We start from the raw sequence: 16544 nt of genomic DNA on the forward strand, positions 1-16544 counted from the left end.
AAAAAAAAAAAAAAAAAAAAAAAATATATATATATATATATATATATATATATATATATATATATATATATATATATATATATATATATATATATATATATATATATATATATATATATATATATATATATATATATATATATATATATATATATATATATATATATATGGGTGAGAAGAGACTTAAATGAAAAGGAAAGAAAAGAGCTAATCAAAATGAGGGAGGAAGTAAAGGCAAAAAACGAGGAAAGATTGGAAGAGCAGGAGATATTCTATTGGAGGGTGTTGGACATGAAAGTGAGGAAGTGGTACCTGAACAGGAGGGAGAGCAGGGAAACAAGCTAAGGAGAAAAAAAAGGGCATTTTGAAGGTAGCATACACAAACATTAATGGACTCATCTCGGGATTAAGGGAATTAAATGTTTATTTAAATGAGAAAAGTCCAGATATAATGGGCCTCACAGAAATAAAATTATATGATGAGTTAGAGGTAGAGAACATTGGGCAAAATCAATACAATTTATGGGAAAGAAGTAGAACATATAAGAAAAGAGGAGGGGTGATGTTTCTAGTTAAGAAAAGCTTAAAGGTGGTTGAAATAGAATATGGCAGCGGATTAGCAGAGGCAATAAAAATTGAAGTGGAAAATACACAAGGCAAAAAGAGGCAATATATATGTACCACCAAAAACCAATGCCTGGTCAAATGAAAAATATGAAATAATGATAAAAGACACAGTGAACTGGACAGAGAAAGTGCTAAGTGGTGATAAATTGATCATGATGGGAGACTTTAACTGTAAGGAGGTGTGTTGGGAACAGTGGTACATGGAGGGAACAGAATCATCTTGGGGAAATAAATTATTACAGCTGGCAATGGATAATATATTAACTCAATGGATAAAAGGAGATACAAGATTTGGAAAAGATGGAGAAACATCAAGACTAGATCTGTTATTTAGTAAGGAGCCAGAAGGAATTGAGAATGTTCACATAGGGTGTCTGTTAGCCAAAAGTGACCATGCTACCATAGAATTCAATATAAATGAGGAAATAGAGAATCAAAGGAATGAAGAACACCATACTGGGAGATTAAACTACTGTAAGGCAGACTTTGATAAAATTAGGAAGTTTTTTTCAAGAGGAGAGATGGTATAGATTCCATAAGGCTATAGGAGTCCAAGAGAAGTGGGATGAATTTCTTAAAATATATAAAGGTGAAAACATTTTGTACCTAAAAAAGCAGACAGTAATAGCTGGTAAAAAAGAGTGGTTTAATAAAAGATGCGAAGAAGCAAGAAGGATGAAAGAGGATACATGGAAAAAATGGAGGAAAAATAAAAGAATTAACTTATGGAATAATTACAAACAAGCAAGAAATAATTATGTGAAGATCCTGAGGGATGAACAAAGACAGTTTGAAAAAAAATATAATAGACAGGTATAAACATGAGCCCAAACTCTTCTATAGATATATGAATGGTAAACTGAAAAGCAAAGTGAGTATCGGAAAGCTAATGGTAGATGGAGTGGTTTATGAAGACCCAAAAGAGATGGCAGAAGTGATGAATAAGAGCTTTAAGGAAGTTTTTACAAAGGAAAAGGAATTTATAAGGCCATTGTGCACACCTGAAAATGGAAAAATAGAGGAATTTTAAGTAACAAAAGAGGAAATTGATGAAATCATCAAAACATTAGATGTGAGAAAGGCCACAGGACCAGATGGAGTGTCGGGATGGGTAATAAAAGAATGCAGTAACCAGCTTAATGATAAATTACATATCATCATATTTACCTCTGTTAATGAAGGAATAGTTCCACAGGATTGAAAAAGGGCAAACATCATACCCATATTTAAAGGAGGAGACACACAAGACCCACTAAATTATAGACTGGATTCGCTGACGAGTGTGGTTGCAAAAATATGTGAAAGGATAATAAAGAACAAATGGACCAAGTTTTTGGAAGATAAGGACATTCTCACAACTTGTCAATTTGGCTTTAGAAAAGGGTGTCACTAATTTATTTGTGTCACTAATTTATTATGTTATTATTCAGGAGTGATTGATATCATACAAGAGAGAGATGGTTGGGCAAGACTGTATTTATCTAGATTTAAGAAAAGCTTTTGATAAAGTGCCGCATAATAGACTGCTGTGGAAGCTGGAAAAGTTAGGTGGTGTAAATGGAAAAATGCTGAAATGGATGGACGATTTCCTTAAAACAGAGATGCAAATAGTAATTAGGGACCAGACATCAGTGTGGAGCCCAATATTAAGTGGGGTCCCCCAAGGGTCAGTGTTGGCACCAATAATGTTTTGTGGTGTATATAAATGATATGGTGGAGAATGTATCCAGCTATGTGAGTCTTTTTTGCTGACGATGCAAAACTTATGAGAAGAGTGAAGGGAATGGAGGATTGTGAAGAATTACAAAGAGATATAGACAAGGTGTGGGAGTGGAGCAACATATGGCAAATGGAATCTAACTCTGGTAAGTGTAAAAAGATGGAATTTGGAAAAAGTAACAGAGGGTGTAGCTACAACTATAAGATGGGGAATGAAACAATAAATAAAACAACAAAAGAAAAGATCTGGAGTGATTTTCTCTGAGAATTTATCACCAGAAAAACATATTAACAAGGTAACAGGTGAAACTCTCAGCCTACTAAGAAACATAAGAGTTGCCTTTGTTTATCTGGATATAGAAATGAGGAGGAAAATAATCACCACAATGATATGTCCAAGATTAGAATACGCAGCAATAATTTGGTCACCACATGAAAAAAAGCACATAAGAAAGTTGGAAGGAATACAGAGCAGCAACAAAGATGATAACAGAATTGCAAGATTTGTCATATGAGGAGCGACTAGCTAGAATGCAACTCCCAACCTTGGAAAAGAGATGAGAGAGAGGTGACTTGATTGATTGCATTGTACAGATTGCTGAGTGGGATGGAAAAACTAGATAGGGAACATCTCTTTATAATGAACGAAAGAGAAACAAGAGGACTAGGAAGAAAACTAAAAGTAACCACCTGCAGAAGGGACATAAAGAAGTTTAGCTTCCCTCATAGAAGCACAGAGGCATGGAATGGACTGGAAGGGGAAGTGGTGTGTGCTACAAATATTCATGACTTTAAGGAAAAGTTGAATAAAAAACAGTTATGGGGATGGGACAGTACGAGCTTAGCTCCTCTCCTGGATGTCACAACTAGGTAAATACAACTAGGTAAAACTAGGTAAATACACATCCACACACACACACACACACACACACACACACACACACACACACACACACACAAACACACACACACACACACACACCCCTGGTGATAGTTGTTCTCAATAGTCAGAGTGAGAGTGAATAGTATTTATTTATTTCTAATGTAGGAGGGGCATCAGCCAAGGCAACAAAATTTATAAGAAAAAAAAAGCCCACTGAGGTGCCAATCTCAAAACAGAATCAAAAGCAGTCATCAAAAATTAAAGGAAAAGTATCTTGAAACCTCCCTCTTGAAAAAGTTCAAGTCACAGGAATGAGAAAATACAGAAACAGGCAGGTAGTTCCAGAGTTTACCACAGAAAGGAATGAAAGATTAAGAATGCTGGCTAACTCTTGCATTAAAGAGATGGACAGAATAGGGATGAGAGGAAGAAGAAAGTGTTGTGCAGAGAGAGAGAGAGAGAGAGAGAGAGAGAGAGAGAGAGAGAGAGAGAGAGAGAGAGAGAGAGAGAGAGAGAGAGAGAGAGAGAGAGAGAGAGAGAGAGAGAGAGAGAGAGAGAGAGAGAGAGAGAGACAGAGAGAGAGACAGAGACAGAGAGAGAGACAGAGAGAGAGAGAGAGAGAGAGAGAGAGAGAGAGAGAGAGAGAGAGAGAGAGAGAGAGAGAGAGAGAGAGAGAGAGAGAGAGAGAGAGAGAGAGAGAGAGAGAGAGAGAGAGAGAGAGAGAGAGAGAGAGAGAGAGAGAGAGAGAGAGAGAGAGAGAGAGAGAGAGAGAGAGAGAGAGAGAGAGAGAGAGAGAGAGAGAGAGAGAGAGAGAGAGAGAGAGTATGAGACAGTGTTAGAGGATAGTTGATGAGATGAAAAGCTTTTGATTCCACCCTGTACAATCTACCTTCTATCACTAACCAACCCTCTCTGATTCCAACACACACACACACACACACACACACACACACACACACACACACACACACACACACCTGATGACGGTCGTTCTCAATGGCTAGAGTGAGTGGTGTCCGAGCCATCTTGTCCCTGATATGCACAGAGGCCCCATGATGCAACAGCCAAGTCACTGCCTCCGTCAATCCCTCACTGGAGGCGATGTGAAGCCCTGTCCACCCTGAGGCGTCCTGCATGTTGATTTCCACTCCCTGTCATGGTGTTGGAGGGACGGCATGGAAGACAGCGGATGGAGTATGTGTAAGGGAGAGGAAGGAGTTCGTGGATAGAGTATAGACAGCAGGAAGGAGAAGTAGTAGAAAGGGAAAGAGAAGGAGGATGTACAGAATAAAGGTAGAAAGGAAAGGAAGGAAAGGAGATAAAGTATAGATAGGAGGAAATAGAATGAAGATAAGAGAATGAGGTGGGAAGAAATAAGGAGAAAATTAAAAGTGCTCAGAGGAAAAGAATAAATAAATAAGTAAGTGGTGCAGTTTGATGAAAAGGAATAAGAGACAGAAGAAGAAAAGTGGAAGATTGAAATGATAGAAGGAACAAATGGAAGAATGTGTGGTGGAAGGAAGTGAGAAGGAAGAAAAAAAGAGAGGAGAAATAGAGTGAGCAGGACAGAAGAAAATTATGCAGAAAGAGAAGAGAAAAGGAAAGAGGAAAAGAGAAATGAGAAAGAGGAAGAGGAGCAGAAAGAGGAGGAAGAGGAGGAGGAGCAGGGGAAGAAGGTGAAGAAGTAGGGAGAGGAGAAGAAGGAGGAGGAAAAGAAAGAGAGAGAGAGAGAGAGAGAGAGAGAGAGAGAGAGAGAGAGAGAGAGAGAGAGAGAGAGAGAGAGAGAGAGAGAGAGAGAGAGAGAGAGAGAGAGAGAGAGAGAGAGAGAGAGAGAGAGAGAGAGAGAGAGAGAGAGAGAGAGAGAGAGAGAGATTAAATAGCAATACAATGCAAGAGGAGGAGGAGGAGGAGGAGGAGGAGGAGGAGGAGGAGGAGGAGGAGGAGGAGGAGGAGGAGGAGGAGGAGGAGGCAGGATAAGAAGAGAGAGGTAAAATAAAAGAAACAAGAGGAGGAGGGGAGGAAAAGAGAGAGAGAAAAAGAGAAAATAAAACAAATTAGTTTATTATAAATATTTTCTTCCTTATCATTAACATTATTTCATAAGTGAGATGTATGAGCTTTAATAATGAAAATAAATAAACAATAAAGCAAAGGAAAATATTACAGTACATACATATACATGCAAGAAACCACATTATGAACGATAGTAATAGTAGTAATAACAATAATAACAACAATAACAATAGTAATGATCATAATTAAAACTTATGTCTGGAATGATAATTAAAAGAAAACAACAAACAAGAAAGACGAAAGAAAGAAAACGAAGATAGAGATAATGAATGAAAAAAAGAAGAAGGAAGGAAGGAGAACAAGAACAAGAAGAATCATAATGTAGTCCAAAATGATAATGATAATGAATGAAAATAACAATAACATAAATAACAAAAACATTAAAAACAATAATAATAATAACAATAATAATAACAATAATAATCTAAATATACATAATGACAATGAATAAATAAATAAATAAATAAATAAATAAATAAATAAATACATAAATGAATAAATAAATAAATAAAAGCAACATCCACAAGACAAAACCAATGATGATAATTCTTATAGTATAATGTGGTAAAAATGTGTACTAGTAGTAGTAGTAGTAATAGTAGTGTCAGCCAAGCTGTGGTGGAGCAGTGGCAGTGTGGAGGCAGGCATGGGGGGCAGGTGTTGCTCATCTCCCTCTGCTGGAGAGAGAGAAAAAAAAAAAAAAAAAAAAAAAAAACAGCAGCCCCGCCCACCCTGACCTTGCCCCGCCCCAACCTGCCAGTCCTGTTCCAATTGGTGGTGAGAAAAATTACTGTCTCCTGCATTCTGATTGGTGGTGGTATTTTCATAAAGTTCAAAGCCGATTGGTGGAAAAAATAAAGAAAGAAAATAAAAAAAATTCTCCATCTTCTTTGCTCTGATTGGTCGTGAATTTCTCAAGCTGGAAGCCAGCAGGTGGAAATTTTGGGAGAGCTGCAGCCACTCCTGTCCCTCACTGTTGGACATTCAGTGAATTGCCAAAACTTGTCATATGTGGATTAGAATAATGAAATAAACAAACAAATAAATTAATAAATACAGTGGAACATCGAATCATGAGCACCTCTCATAACAAACAAATCAGTTCACTGACAAATTTTCTGAACATAAAACATCTCTGGTGCTGAACAGTGTCATGAGTGACGAACAAGCAAATCAACAACAACGAGGCACAAGTTGTGACCACCAGCAGGAGAGCACCGAGTTCAGCTCACTCTGGCAAGACATCAGTGACCAGTCATCGGAACTGACAGCCGCGACCACCAAACTGTTGTGTGGAACAGTGTGAAACTGTTTCTTGGCAACTGACAACTTGGCAACTTGGGAACTGGCAGCATTCACTGGGCAGAGAAAAACTGATACTGCCAGGAAAGCATGACATGGAGCAGTGTGTCATGTGTGTTGGTTGCCAAACTCAAGCTGGTAGCCAAAGGAACTTCTCTGCATCCCTCAGTCACAGTCAACTTGTGTGCTGTCACAGGCACAGGTTGAGAGGTGACCTGATGGAGGTGTTTAAGTGGCACAAGGAACATGTCAAGGGTCACATAAGCAAAACTCTCTGGATCAGTAATCAGGATAGGACAAGAAATAATGAATTCAATCTTGAAAAAGTTAATCTAAGAGAGATAGAAAGAAATTGCTTCTCAAATAGTGGTGGATGAATGGAATGTACTCAGTTGAATCAAGTTGTTAGTGTTGAATCATTAGGGAGCTTTAAAAGAAGATTAGACAAATTTAAGGATGAGGATGATAGGTGGATAGATAAGTGTGCTTCACACAGGGACTGCCACATGTAGGCCTGATGGTTTCTTTCAGTTTCCCTTACTTTCTTGTGTTCTCATATTAAGTTCAGAAAGTGACGGAATCTATGTCTGTCCAGGCAAGTTCAGCGAGTCTGGGGATCCTCTAGCCTCCACTCCCTCGCAACTTATGGTGCACTTCTTCACACTCTGCTCTGCATGGTCAACTTGTGTTGGTTGCCACAGCCACCCAAACACACTCCAGGTGCTATATTCGTCATACAATAACAGTTATTAACAGGCATATCAGTAAAATATAATAGTGCCTGACAATAACACACGCTCTCTTCCCTTCCTCTGGTGAGCCAAGGATGACATCAGGAATGTGACTGTTTCTCCTCTTCCTTTATTAAAGTGACAGCACTGGCAAGACTGCACACTATGATCTGAAGCAGTGTGTCTGTCTGTGGCATGTTTGTTGTCCTGCTTGACTGAGCCACGCTACAGTTGGGGGTTCCCAGTTTTGGCAACCCACATGTGAACTTAAGGTGAAATTAGGTAAATTCGTTACTTCATCTATATTTTATCTGTTTAGTATTGTCTTTATCTTTTTTTGAGTTAGGTTTAATCATTTTTATTAGTTTAGTATATGAACTTGTGCACAAGGAACTGTTGTAAAAGTTTAAACAAACCATCACTGGATCCAGGAGCAGATGAATCCATTTTACAAGGATTCCAAGGGGGAAATAGTTTTGACTTACAAACATTTCAGATCATGGGTGGCCTGCAGTCATGATCCGAGGTCCCACTGCAAGCAGGTTCATATCAAGAGGAATTTGTGAAGCTAGGAGAGAGAGAAAAAAAAAAAGCAGAGAATTCCATGCAGAGAGAGAGAGAGAGAGAGAGAGAGAGAGAGAGAGAGAGAGAGAGAGAGAGAGAGAGAGAGAGAGAGAGAGAGAGAGAGAGAGAGAGAGAGAGAGAGAGAGAGAGAGAGAGAGAGAGAGAGAGAGAGAGAGAGAGAGAGAGAGAGAGAGAGAGAGAGAGAGAGAGAGAGAGAGAGAGAGAGAGAGAAAGTGGAAGCATTACCTTACCGACAGTGACAGCTTGTAACGAGGGAACAGAGTTACGTTACTCACAAGCCGTCATTCAATAATCTATGTCAGGCAAAGCAGTCATTTCACACACAATCAAATACAGAACACACAAACAGCAGACTGAACTATACACTCCCTGACCACTGCCCTTCAAAGTACAGGTCCCCACACTCTGTCACTCACTGACATTGAAACATTTAACTCACACACAAAAAAAAAAAAAATAGCTGAATCCTTGGAGCTGACCATTCAATATTGGGCAATCCCCCACCACACCTCTCCTCTGTGTTACTATGTTGTGTGCCTTCAAGTGTGTGACAGACCTTGGCAGCTGTGGACACAACAACACAGTAACACTACCAATGACTGCTGCTCTTACTCACCAGCTGGTATACGAAACAAGACTGAAGCTGCTAAATTTATATTCCTTGGAGAGACATAGGTTAAGAGGGGACCTGATAAAAGTCTTTTTAGTGGTATAAGGATTACAATAAGGGGGACATAAGCAAAATTCTCAGGATCAGTAATCAGGATAGAACAAGGAGTAATGGGTTCAAACTTGAAAAATTTTGGTTCAAGAAGGAGATAGGAAGGGATTGGTTTTCAAATAGGGTGGTAGATGAATGGAATGAACTCAATAATCAGGTTGTTAGTGCCGAGTCATTAGGGAGCTTTAGAAGAAGATTAGGTAAATTTATAGATGGGGATGATAGATGAAAATAGGACTGCCATGTGTAGGCCTGGTGGCTTCCTGCAGTTTCCCTTGATTTCTTATGTTCTTATGTTCTTAAACACATTTCAAATACCAATACTAAGTTGTAATACTGTTGTTGGTTATAATGGATAGAAACATGCCAAAGGATACTTTTAAACATGACTAGTATTTATTTTATGTACTTTAACATAATTTTCATCCATTTTGATATATTTTAGCACAGTAATGGAAAGATCTGATTTTGTATGAACATTCCATACTCTGGTAGTAAGATCTGTCAGTGAGCTTTGTGGTGCATGCCAGGATGTGTTAGACTGCATAGATCTGACTACAAGGGGTGCTGAGGTCAGGAAAGGCTAAGAAATGCTGCCTTTGCTGATTCCACTAACACCTGAATACTGACCACCCTGGGAAGCCGTCATCTAAGTACTGCCATTTAATTCCATTCAATTTACAAATCCAGCCACGAATCTAACAATAAACAGCTTGTCTATCAATACATCTGTGTGTCTATGGTCTTGTATTCTTCAGAAAAAACAAACACACACACACACACACACACACACACACACACACACACACACACACACACACACACACACACACACACACACACACACACATGAGCATTCACAGCTTTCAAGATAAATATTATGAGCTTAACTCAATCCTGTAACAATTAGGTAAGAACAGAGATACTCAGCCCTCTGTTTGAACTGCAGGTGGTGCTTAACATGGCCCTTGGCAAATTATTAAAAAATACCCTTCTTATCACTATACTATGTCATAATACTATTTGTTCACATTTCATTTTAATGATATGCAGCAATATAAATTATAATCAATATTACTGCTTATAATTAAAATTATATGTAAACTTTACACTACAGTAAGGTATCATAATTGTGAGCAGGCTATTGCACATCTGGTGGTCTTGCTAGCCTAGTACAACAGCTGTCAAAGTGGCCCATTACAGGCAACACAAGGCCCTCAACACACTGGCCATCTGATGTCACCAATGGGTAGGCATGCACGCCATACTAAAACAAAATACTCACATTCTTGTATATCTCCTCCAATCTGGAGAGGTCCACATTGACCACGGCAGAAAAGAAGATGGCAGGCAGCAGCAGGTCCTTCACTTGATCCACATCCTCTGAGGAAGCCAGCTGGAGGGCCCGGGATATTGAGGCCACCACATCCAGCTCCCTCACGCCCCTCCTCAATGACTGGGCCGCCCTCCTCCTGTGCCAGGCATGTCATCTCACCTCGCAGGTTTGTCTTCATCATCTGCACAGGGGAAGAGTGGTGGAAACGTGCACTGTAGCTTTCAACACAGGTGCCTCTCACTTCACACAATATATAGGGACTTTAGTGTTGGTGAGTCTGCAGTTTCCAGCACAGGAACATCTCAGTTCACATAGTATATAGAGATTTTGGTGTTGGTGGATATGTAGTTTCCAGCACAGGAGCCTCTCAGTTCAAACAATATATACACTTGCAAGCATTGTGTAAACAGAAATCATGAAAAAAAATCATAAAAACTAATGACAAATGGAGGGTTAGGGGATTTGGTGCACTATTTTATCCTTAAATCTATTTACATACATATATGGTAAGTGATGAATACTAATCCCTACAGTTTATCTTGTTCATTAATCTTATAACACCTAAAACAACAGAAATGCTGAAAAATAAAGAGGTTAGGCTGGATCATGCTGAGAGGAAAAACTTCACATAAATTCAATTAGATATATTTCAAGTTGTGTTACACTGAATTCATGGAGAGAGAGAGAGAGAGAGAGAGAGAGAGAGAGAGAGAGAGAGAGAGAGAGAGAGAGAGAGAGAGAGAGAGAGAGAGAGAGAGAGAGAGAGAGAGAGAGAGAGAGAGAGAGAGAGAGAGAGAGAGAGAGAGAGAGAGAGAGAGAGAGAGAGAGAGAGAGAGAGAGAGAGAGAGAGAGAGAGAGAGAGAAACCTTGTGTCAACAAAGTCAGCAGTATACCTAACTCACCTTTCACAGCCATTTGGCACAATCTTACTCATGAGCCAATCCCACCTCCAAACATTACACTTGCTAAAAATTACAAAATCCATTCTTTTAAACATCCTTTCTTGTATGTGCTCAATAAGATTGCACACATTACTTCTGGCACTGTGAGGTGTTGCATATTATACTGAAAGAGTTAAGAGGAGCTACCCATGTCTCACCTCACAGGCTGACGTGAGGCTCTAGACACCAATTCCCATCCTCTAACTGATTGTCTTCAGCCATCCCCCCCAACTCTCTCTCTCTCTCTCTCTCTCTCTCTCTCTCTCTCTCTCTCTCTCTCTCTCTCTCTCTCTCTCTCTCTCTCTCTCTCTCTCTCTCTCTCTCTCTCTCTCTCTCTCTCTCTCTCTCTCTCTCTCTCTCTCTCTCTCTCTCTCTCTCTCTCTCTCTCTCTCTCTCTCTCTCTCTCTCTCTCTCTCTCTCACCCCCTTGGTTAATTGACTGTCTTCAACCTCTCTCTCTTCTCCCTCATCAATTCCTCTTCTCTAACTCTCCAGTCTCTTTCTCTCATCACCACAGTGTTGCATCTCTTGCTATCTTTTACCATTATTACCATGCTAACTGCTCTACTGATCTTGTTAACTGCATGCCTACCCTCCTCCCACAGTCTCACTGCACAAGACTATCTTTTTTCTCCTACTCCTATTCTGTCCATCTTTCTAATGCAGAAGTTAACCAGTATTCACACTTCTTCATCCCTTTTCTCTGGTAAACTCTGGAATTCCTCGTCTGCTTCTGTATTTTCTCCTTCCTATGACTTGAACTCATTCAAGAGAAATGTTTCAAGACACTAATCATCAGGCATCTGACTCTCCTATCCAGCAGTCTTTTGGGTCCCTTTTTCCCCTCAAAATTTTGTTGCCCTTGGCCTGTGACCCTATTGCATAAAAAAAGTGATGGCAGCCAGCTATCATGGTAAGGTGATCTGGTTTTCCTTACCATGTCTTGGTCATCCTCTTTTGGAGATTTTGTTGCCTTTGCTGTTGCCTTTGACATATCAAAAGCTTTTGATAGAGTCTGGGACAAAGCTTTGATTTTCAAGCTACCCTCCTACAGCTTCTATCCTTCCCTCTGTAACTTCATCTCAAGTTTCCTTTCTGAACGTTCTATTGCTGCTGTGATAGACAGTCACTGTTCTCCTCATAAATCTATTAACAGTGGTGTTCTTCAGGGTTCTGTCCTTTCACCCACTCTCTTCCTATTATTCATCAATGATCTTCTAAACTAAACTTCTTGCCCTCTCCATTCCTATGTTGATGATACCACCCTGCACTTTTCCATGTCTTTTTCATAGGCATCCAAGCCTTCAGGATGTAAACAGTTCACACGGGAAAGCCACAGAACACCTGACTTCTGATCTCTCTAAAATTTCTGACTGGGGCAGAGCAAACTTATTGTTCAATGCCTCAAAAACTCAATTCCTCCATCTGTCAACTTGACACAACCTTCCAGATAACTATCCTCTCTTTTTCAGTGACACTCAAATGTCCCCCTCTTCTACAGTGAATATCCTCGGTCTGTCCTTTACATACAATCTGAACTTGAAACTTCACATATTATCTCTAGCTAAAACAGCTTCTATGAAGTTAGGCATTCTGAGACGTCTCTGCCAGTTTTTCTCACCCCCAGCTGCTAACTCTGTACAAGGGCGTTATCCATCCATATATGGAATATGCTTCACATGTCTGGGGGGTTCCACTCATACCACTCTTCTAGACAGGGTGGAATCAAAAACTTTTTTGTCTCATCAACTCCTCTCCTCTACCTGACTGTCTTCAGCCTCTTTCTCATTGCTGCAATACACCTCTAGCTATTTTCTACTGCTATTTTCATGTTAATTGCTCTTCTGATCTCATTAACTGCATGCCTCCCCTCCTCCCGCTGCACAACTTTCTTCTTTCTCTCACCCTGTCCATCTCTCTAATGCAAAAGTTAATCAGTATTCTCAATCATTCGTACTTTTCTCTGGTAAACTCTGGAACTCCCTGCCTGTATTTCTCACTTCCTATGACTTGAATTCCTTCAAGAGAGAAGTTTCAAAACATTTATCCTTCAGTTTTTTACTACAGCTTCGGACTTTGTTCAGGGACTGGCATCTCAGTGGGCTTCTTTTTTTTTTTTTTTTGCCCTTGGCTAGTGTCACCCCACAAAAAAAAAAAAAGTACAGCAGACAAACAAACAAGCCCACCCACCCACCTACCCTTCTCTTAGTCTCCAAGCTCCAGTCGTTTTTGGCCAGCACGTAGCTAAGCTTGGTCAGCGCCGCCTCGGGCGTCATGTCCATCCCTGCCATCACGCCAGAATCCACCAAAGCCTGTGGAGCGAACAGCAGTGAGTGGAGGCAGGGTGGAGGAATGGGGAAAGGCTGGAAAGGAAGGAATGGTAGGAGACAGGAGTAGAAACGATGATAGAATGCAAAACAAGGTGTCAAAAAAAAAAAAGGAAAGGAAGAGTGAAGAATGGGAGAGAGAAAAAAAAAATACGAGAGAACAGAAAGAGAGGGAAATGGAGGATAAGGAAGGGTAGAGGAATAGGAAAGGTTGAAAAGGAAGGGATAGAAGACAAGAGTATAAAAGAGAATAGAATAGAGTGGAAGACAAGAGGAGTAGCAAAGAGAACAGAAAGAGAAAAAACAACAGAGAGATGAACAGAAGAGGAGGAGGTAGGGTGGTGGAATGAGAAAGGCAGGAAAAGATGATGAAAGACAGCAGTAGGAAGAATAGACTTGGGCGTGATTTTGGTAAGGGAGAGACATTTTGGGGGGGCATTTTGAGACCAATGAATGAACACAACACAAAATTCTCTCTCTCTCTCTCTCTCTCTCTCTCTCTCTCTCTCTCTCTCTCTCTCTCTCTCTCTCTCTCTCTCTCTCAAAAAAAAAATAAATAAATAAATAAATAAATAAATAAATAAATAAATAAAAACTAAAATTAAAATAAATAAATAAATAAATAAATAAAAACAAATAAATAAATAAATAAATATAAATAAATAAATAAATAAAAAATAAAAACAAATAAATGACATCAAATCAAGAATGAACAGCAATCAGATTTAAATGAATAAACAAAACGATCGCGAAACAGAAAATAATGACCGGTAAAAGCTGTCAGGACGAGACAGTGTGGTAGTGATGCCCGTGGGTTGCCCGTGACACGTGTGCTCCTCCGGCTCCTCAACTGAAGACAGTGACAAAATGATGCGTGGTTTATTTAATGTTTACTTTTTGCGTAGCGGGACCTAAAATAATTGTGCAAGTCGATTAAAGATACGAGTTAATGGGTACTGAGATAACATTTACGTTTCTGTACGTGGACTAAGTTAGATTCAATTTGGTCACGTTTACATTAATTCAGCTCATTAATTTCATTGTCAATCCTTTCATTGTAAAGATCATGATTAAAAAAAACAAAACTGCCAAAGAAATCACTCGATATCAGTAGGCTAGGGTCACTTCCATGAAACCCAACTTCACCCTTTCACTGCTAGATTTTTTTTTTTTCTTTTCCATTATTGTCTGTAAATTTATAGTCACTTATTGTTGTACTTATCTGTTAAGTATTTCTTTAGCTTTGAAGAAACAAATTAATTCCCCAGCGGGAGCGAGGCCCTCCCGCTGGGGGTTTCTAATTTTGTTGCCGCACATCCATACATCCCACTGCTCCGCCTGGTTCCTGGAGGGGACAGCGATGATTTGGCCAAGAGCACCCTTTGGTATCCATCTCATAAAAAAAAAAAAAAAAAAAAAAATGCGATTTCAGTCACGGAAATCTCTCTCCGTGAGTAAATTTTTGGCGGCGCACCTTTTTTATTTTAAACATTTGTTCGTCAGACCCACCGTTTTGCTGTATTTTGCATATTTCGGCTTATCTGCATGTAAGCGAAAATTTCTGCCACTTTAAAGCCTAATTTGTTTAGTTGGGCTGGATTGTTACAAAAAAGAATTGCCTTATTCCTCTTTAATGCCTGACTTGATCAAGATCAAGAATGATGTTAAACATTTTGAATAGTTTTCGTGCAAGTATAAGAACGGCGGGCTCCGTATAACACCGGTCTGCGACACGTCTAAAAATTAAAACCCCACAGCCGCTGGCAGAAGGTCCTTTAAGTTGCCCGCACAGCTTAAAGCACCTATTATTACCTGATTTAGTTTCTTTCACTTCTTTCTCTCTCTGTCCTTGCAAACATTTATTTATTTATTTATTTATTTATTTATTTTACATTTCTGGATGTTAATGGGTGATCATCGTTGTGTAAAGCAGGTTAACGTTCACCAAACCACTCACGATGCACTCGGCCGCTGGACTAGACAAGGCAGCCTCACACACTTTCTGGATCACTCCTGTCTCTCTGTCACCTCAATATTACACCCCTACAGCAGACACCGATAGACTCAGCCTTAAAACACTGATCTGTCTATCCCAAGCCACTCGTGATGTTCTCAGAGTTATGGAATCCTTGGAGCGCTCAACGATGAACCAGACTACCAGAGACAGCTTCACACTCTGGCTCTGGTTCACTCAACACCAACATCAACACCAACACCACTCTACCACCACTACCACCAACAACAACAACAACAAAAACCACAACTTAACTGGAATGAACAGAGAGAGAGAGAGAGAGAGAGAGAGAGAGAGAGAGAGAGAGAGAGAGAGAGAGAGAGAGAGAGAGAGAGAGAGAGAGAGAGAGAGAGAGATTGGGAAAAATGAGAAATAAAAAAAAGAAAACTTGTACTGATAAGAGAAAAACTGAAAGGAAATAAAAAAATAGAAATAAAAAAAGAAGAAAACTTGTACTGATAAGAGAGAAAAAACTGAAAGGAAATAAAAAAATAAAATAAAAAAAGAAGAAAACTTGTACTGATAAGAGAGAAAAAACTGAAAGGAAATAGAAATTATGACTCTCTCTCTCTCTCTCTCTCTCTCTCTCTCTCTCTCTCTCTCTCTCTCTCTCTCTCTCTCTCTAGGTCATGACTATTTGTTTTTGGTTCCAAACGTGACTGTGAACCTAGGGAGAGAGAGAGAGAGAGAGAGAGAGAGAGAGAGAGAGAGAGAGAGAGAGAGAGAGAGAGAGAGAGAGAGAGAGAGAGAGAGAGAGAGAGAGAGAGAGAGAGAGAGAGAGAGAATGTGTAAGACCATTACTTTTGTAGAAAAAAAATTGCCATATTTTTTTTTTCGTAAACACATTTTATCAATAAACTACTACTACTACTATTGCTGCTGGTGCTGCTAATGCTACAACTACTATTCCATCTCCACTCTCACTCTCCACCCTCCAGCCAGCGTTGGGGGAGGGGGGAGGGCCATGTTCCATCTTCCAACAAGTGTCACTTTGTCTCATTCTTAATCTTTTTAATCCTGCTTTCAATTCATGTCACTGTGTCCAGCCTGTATCAATGTTCTCAATTTTGCTTCCATATCATCTGTCACTTCGTTCAGCCCGTCTCAATTTTCTCAATCTTGCTTCCATATCTGTCACTTCGTATGTTCCTTAGCTCTCTGTTCGTAAGTTCCTTAGCTCTCTGTTCTGTCTCCTCCATTGTTTTCTCGCCCAGTTATGTTCTTCCTTATTATTTTGTCTTTCTATTCCCCTTGTTCCTTCTCTCCTTCCAGTGTTTTTGTGTTTC

At 39.6% G+C, this 16544-nt stretch overlaps 1 protein-coding gene across 1 annotated transcript in view; it reads right to left on the reverse strand.

Moving 5' to 3' along the window:
• The window catches only part of LOC135092776 (L-asparaginase-like), a 106505-nt gene that overhangs the window by 14268 nt on the left and 75693 nt on the right, over positions 1-16544 (reverse strand). The window contains 4 exon segments of the mRNA XM_063991452.1: positions 4207-4380; positions 9927-10076; positions 10078-10158; positions 13116-13229. Coding sequence (XP_063847522.1) covers positions 4207-4380; positions 9927-10076; positions 10078-10158; positions 13116-13229 — 519 coding nt within the window.

This window comes from Scylla paramamosain, chromosome 41 (genome assembly GCF_035594125.1).
Source record: "Scylla paramamosain isolate STU-SP2022 chromosome 41, ASM3559412v1, whole genome shotgun sequence".
Taxonomy (NCBI): Eukaryota; Metazoa; Arthropoda; class Malacostraca; order Decapoda; family Portunidae; genus Scylla; species Scylla paramamosain.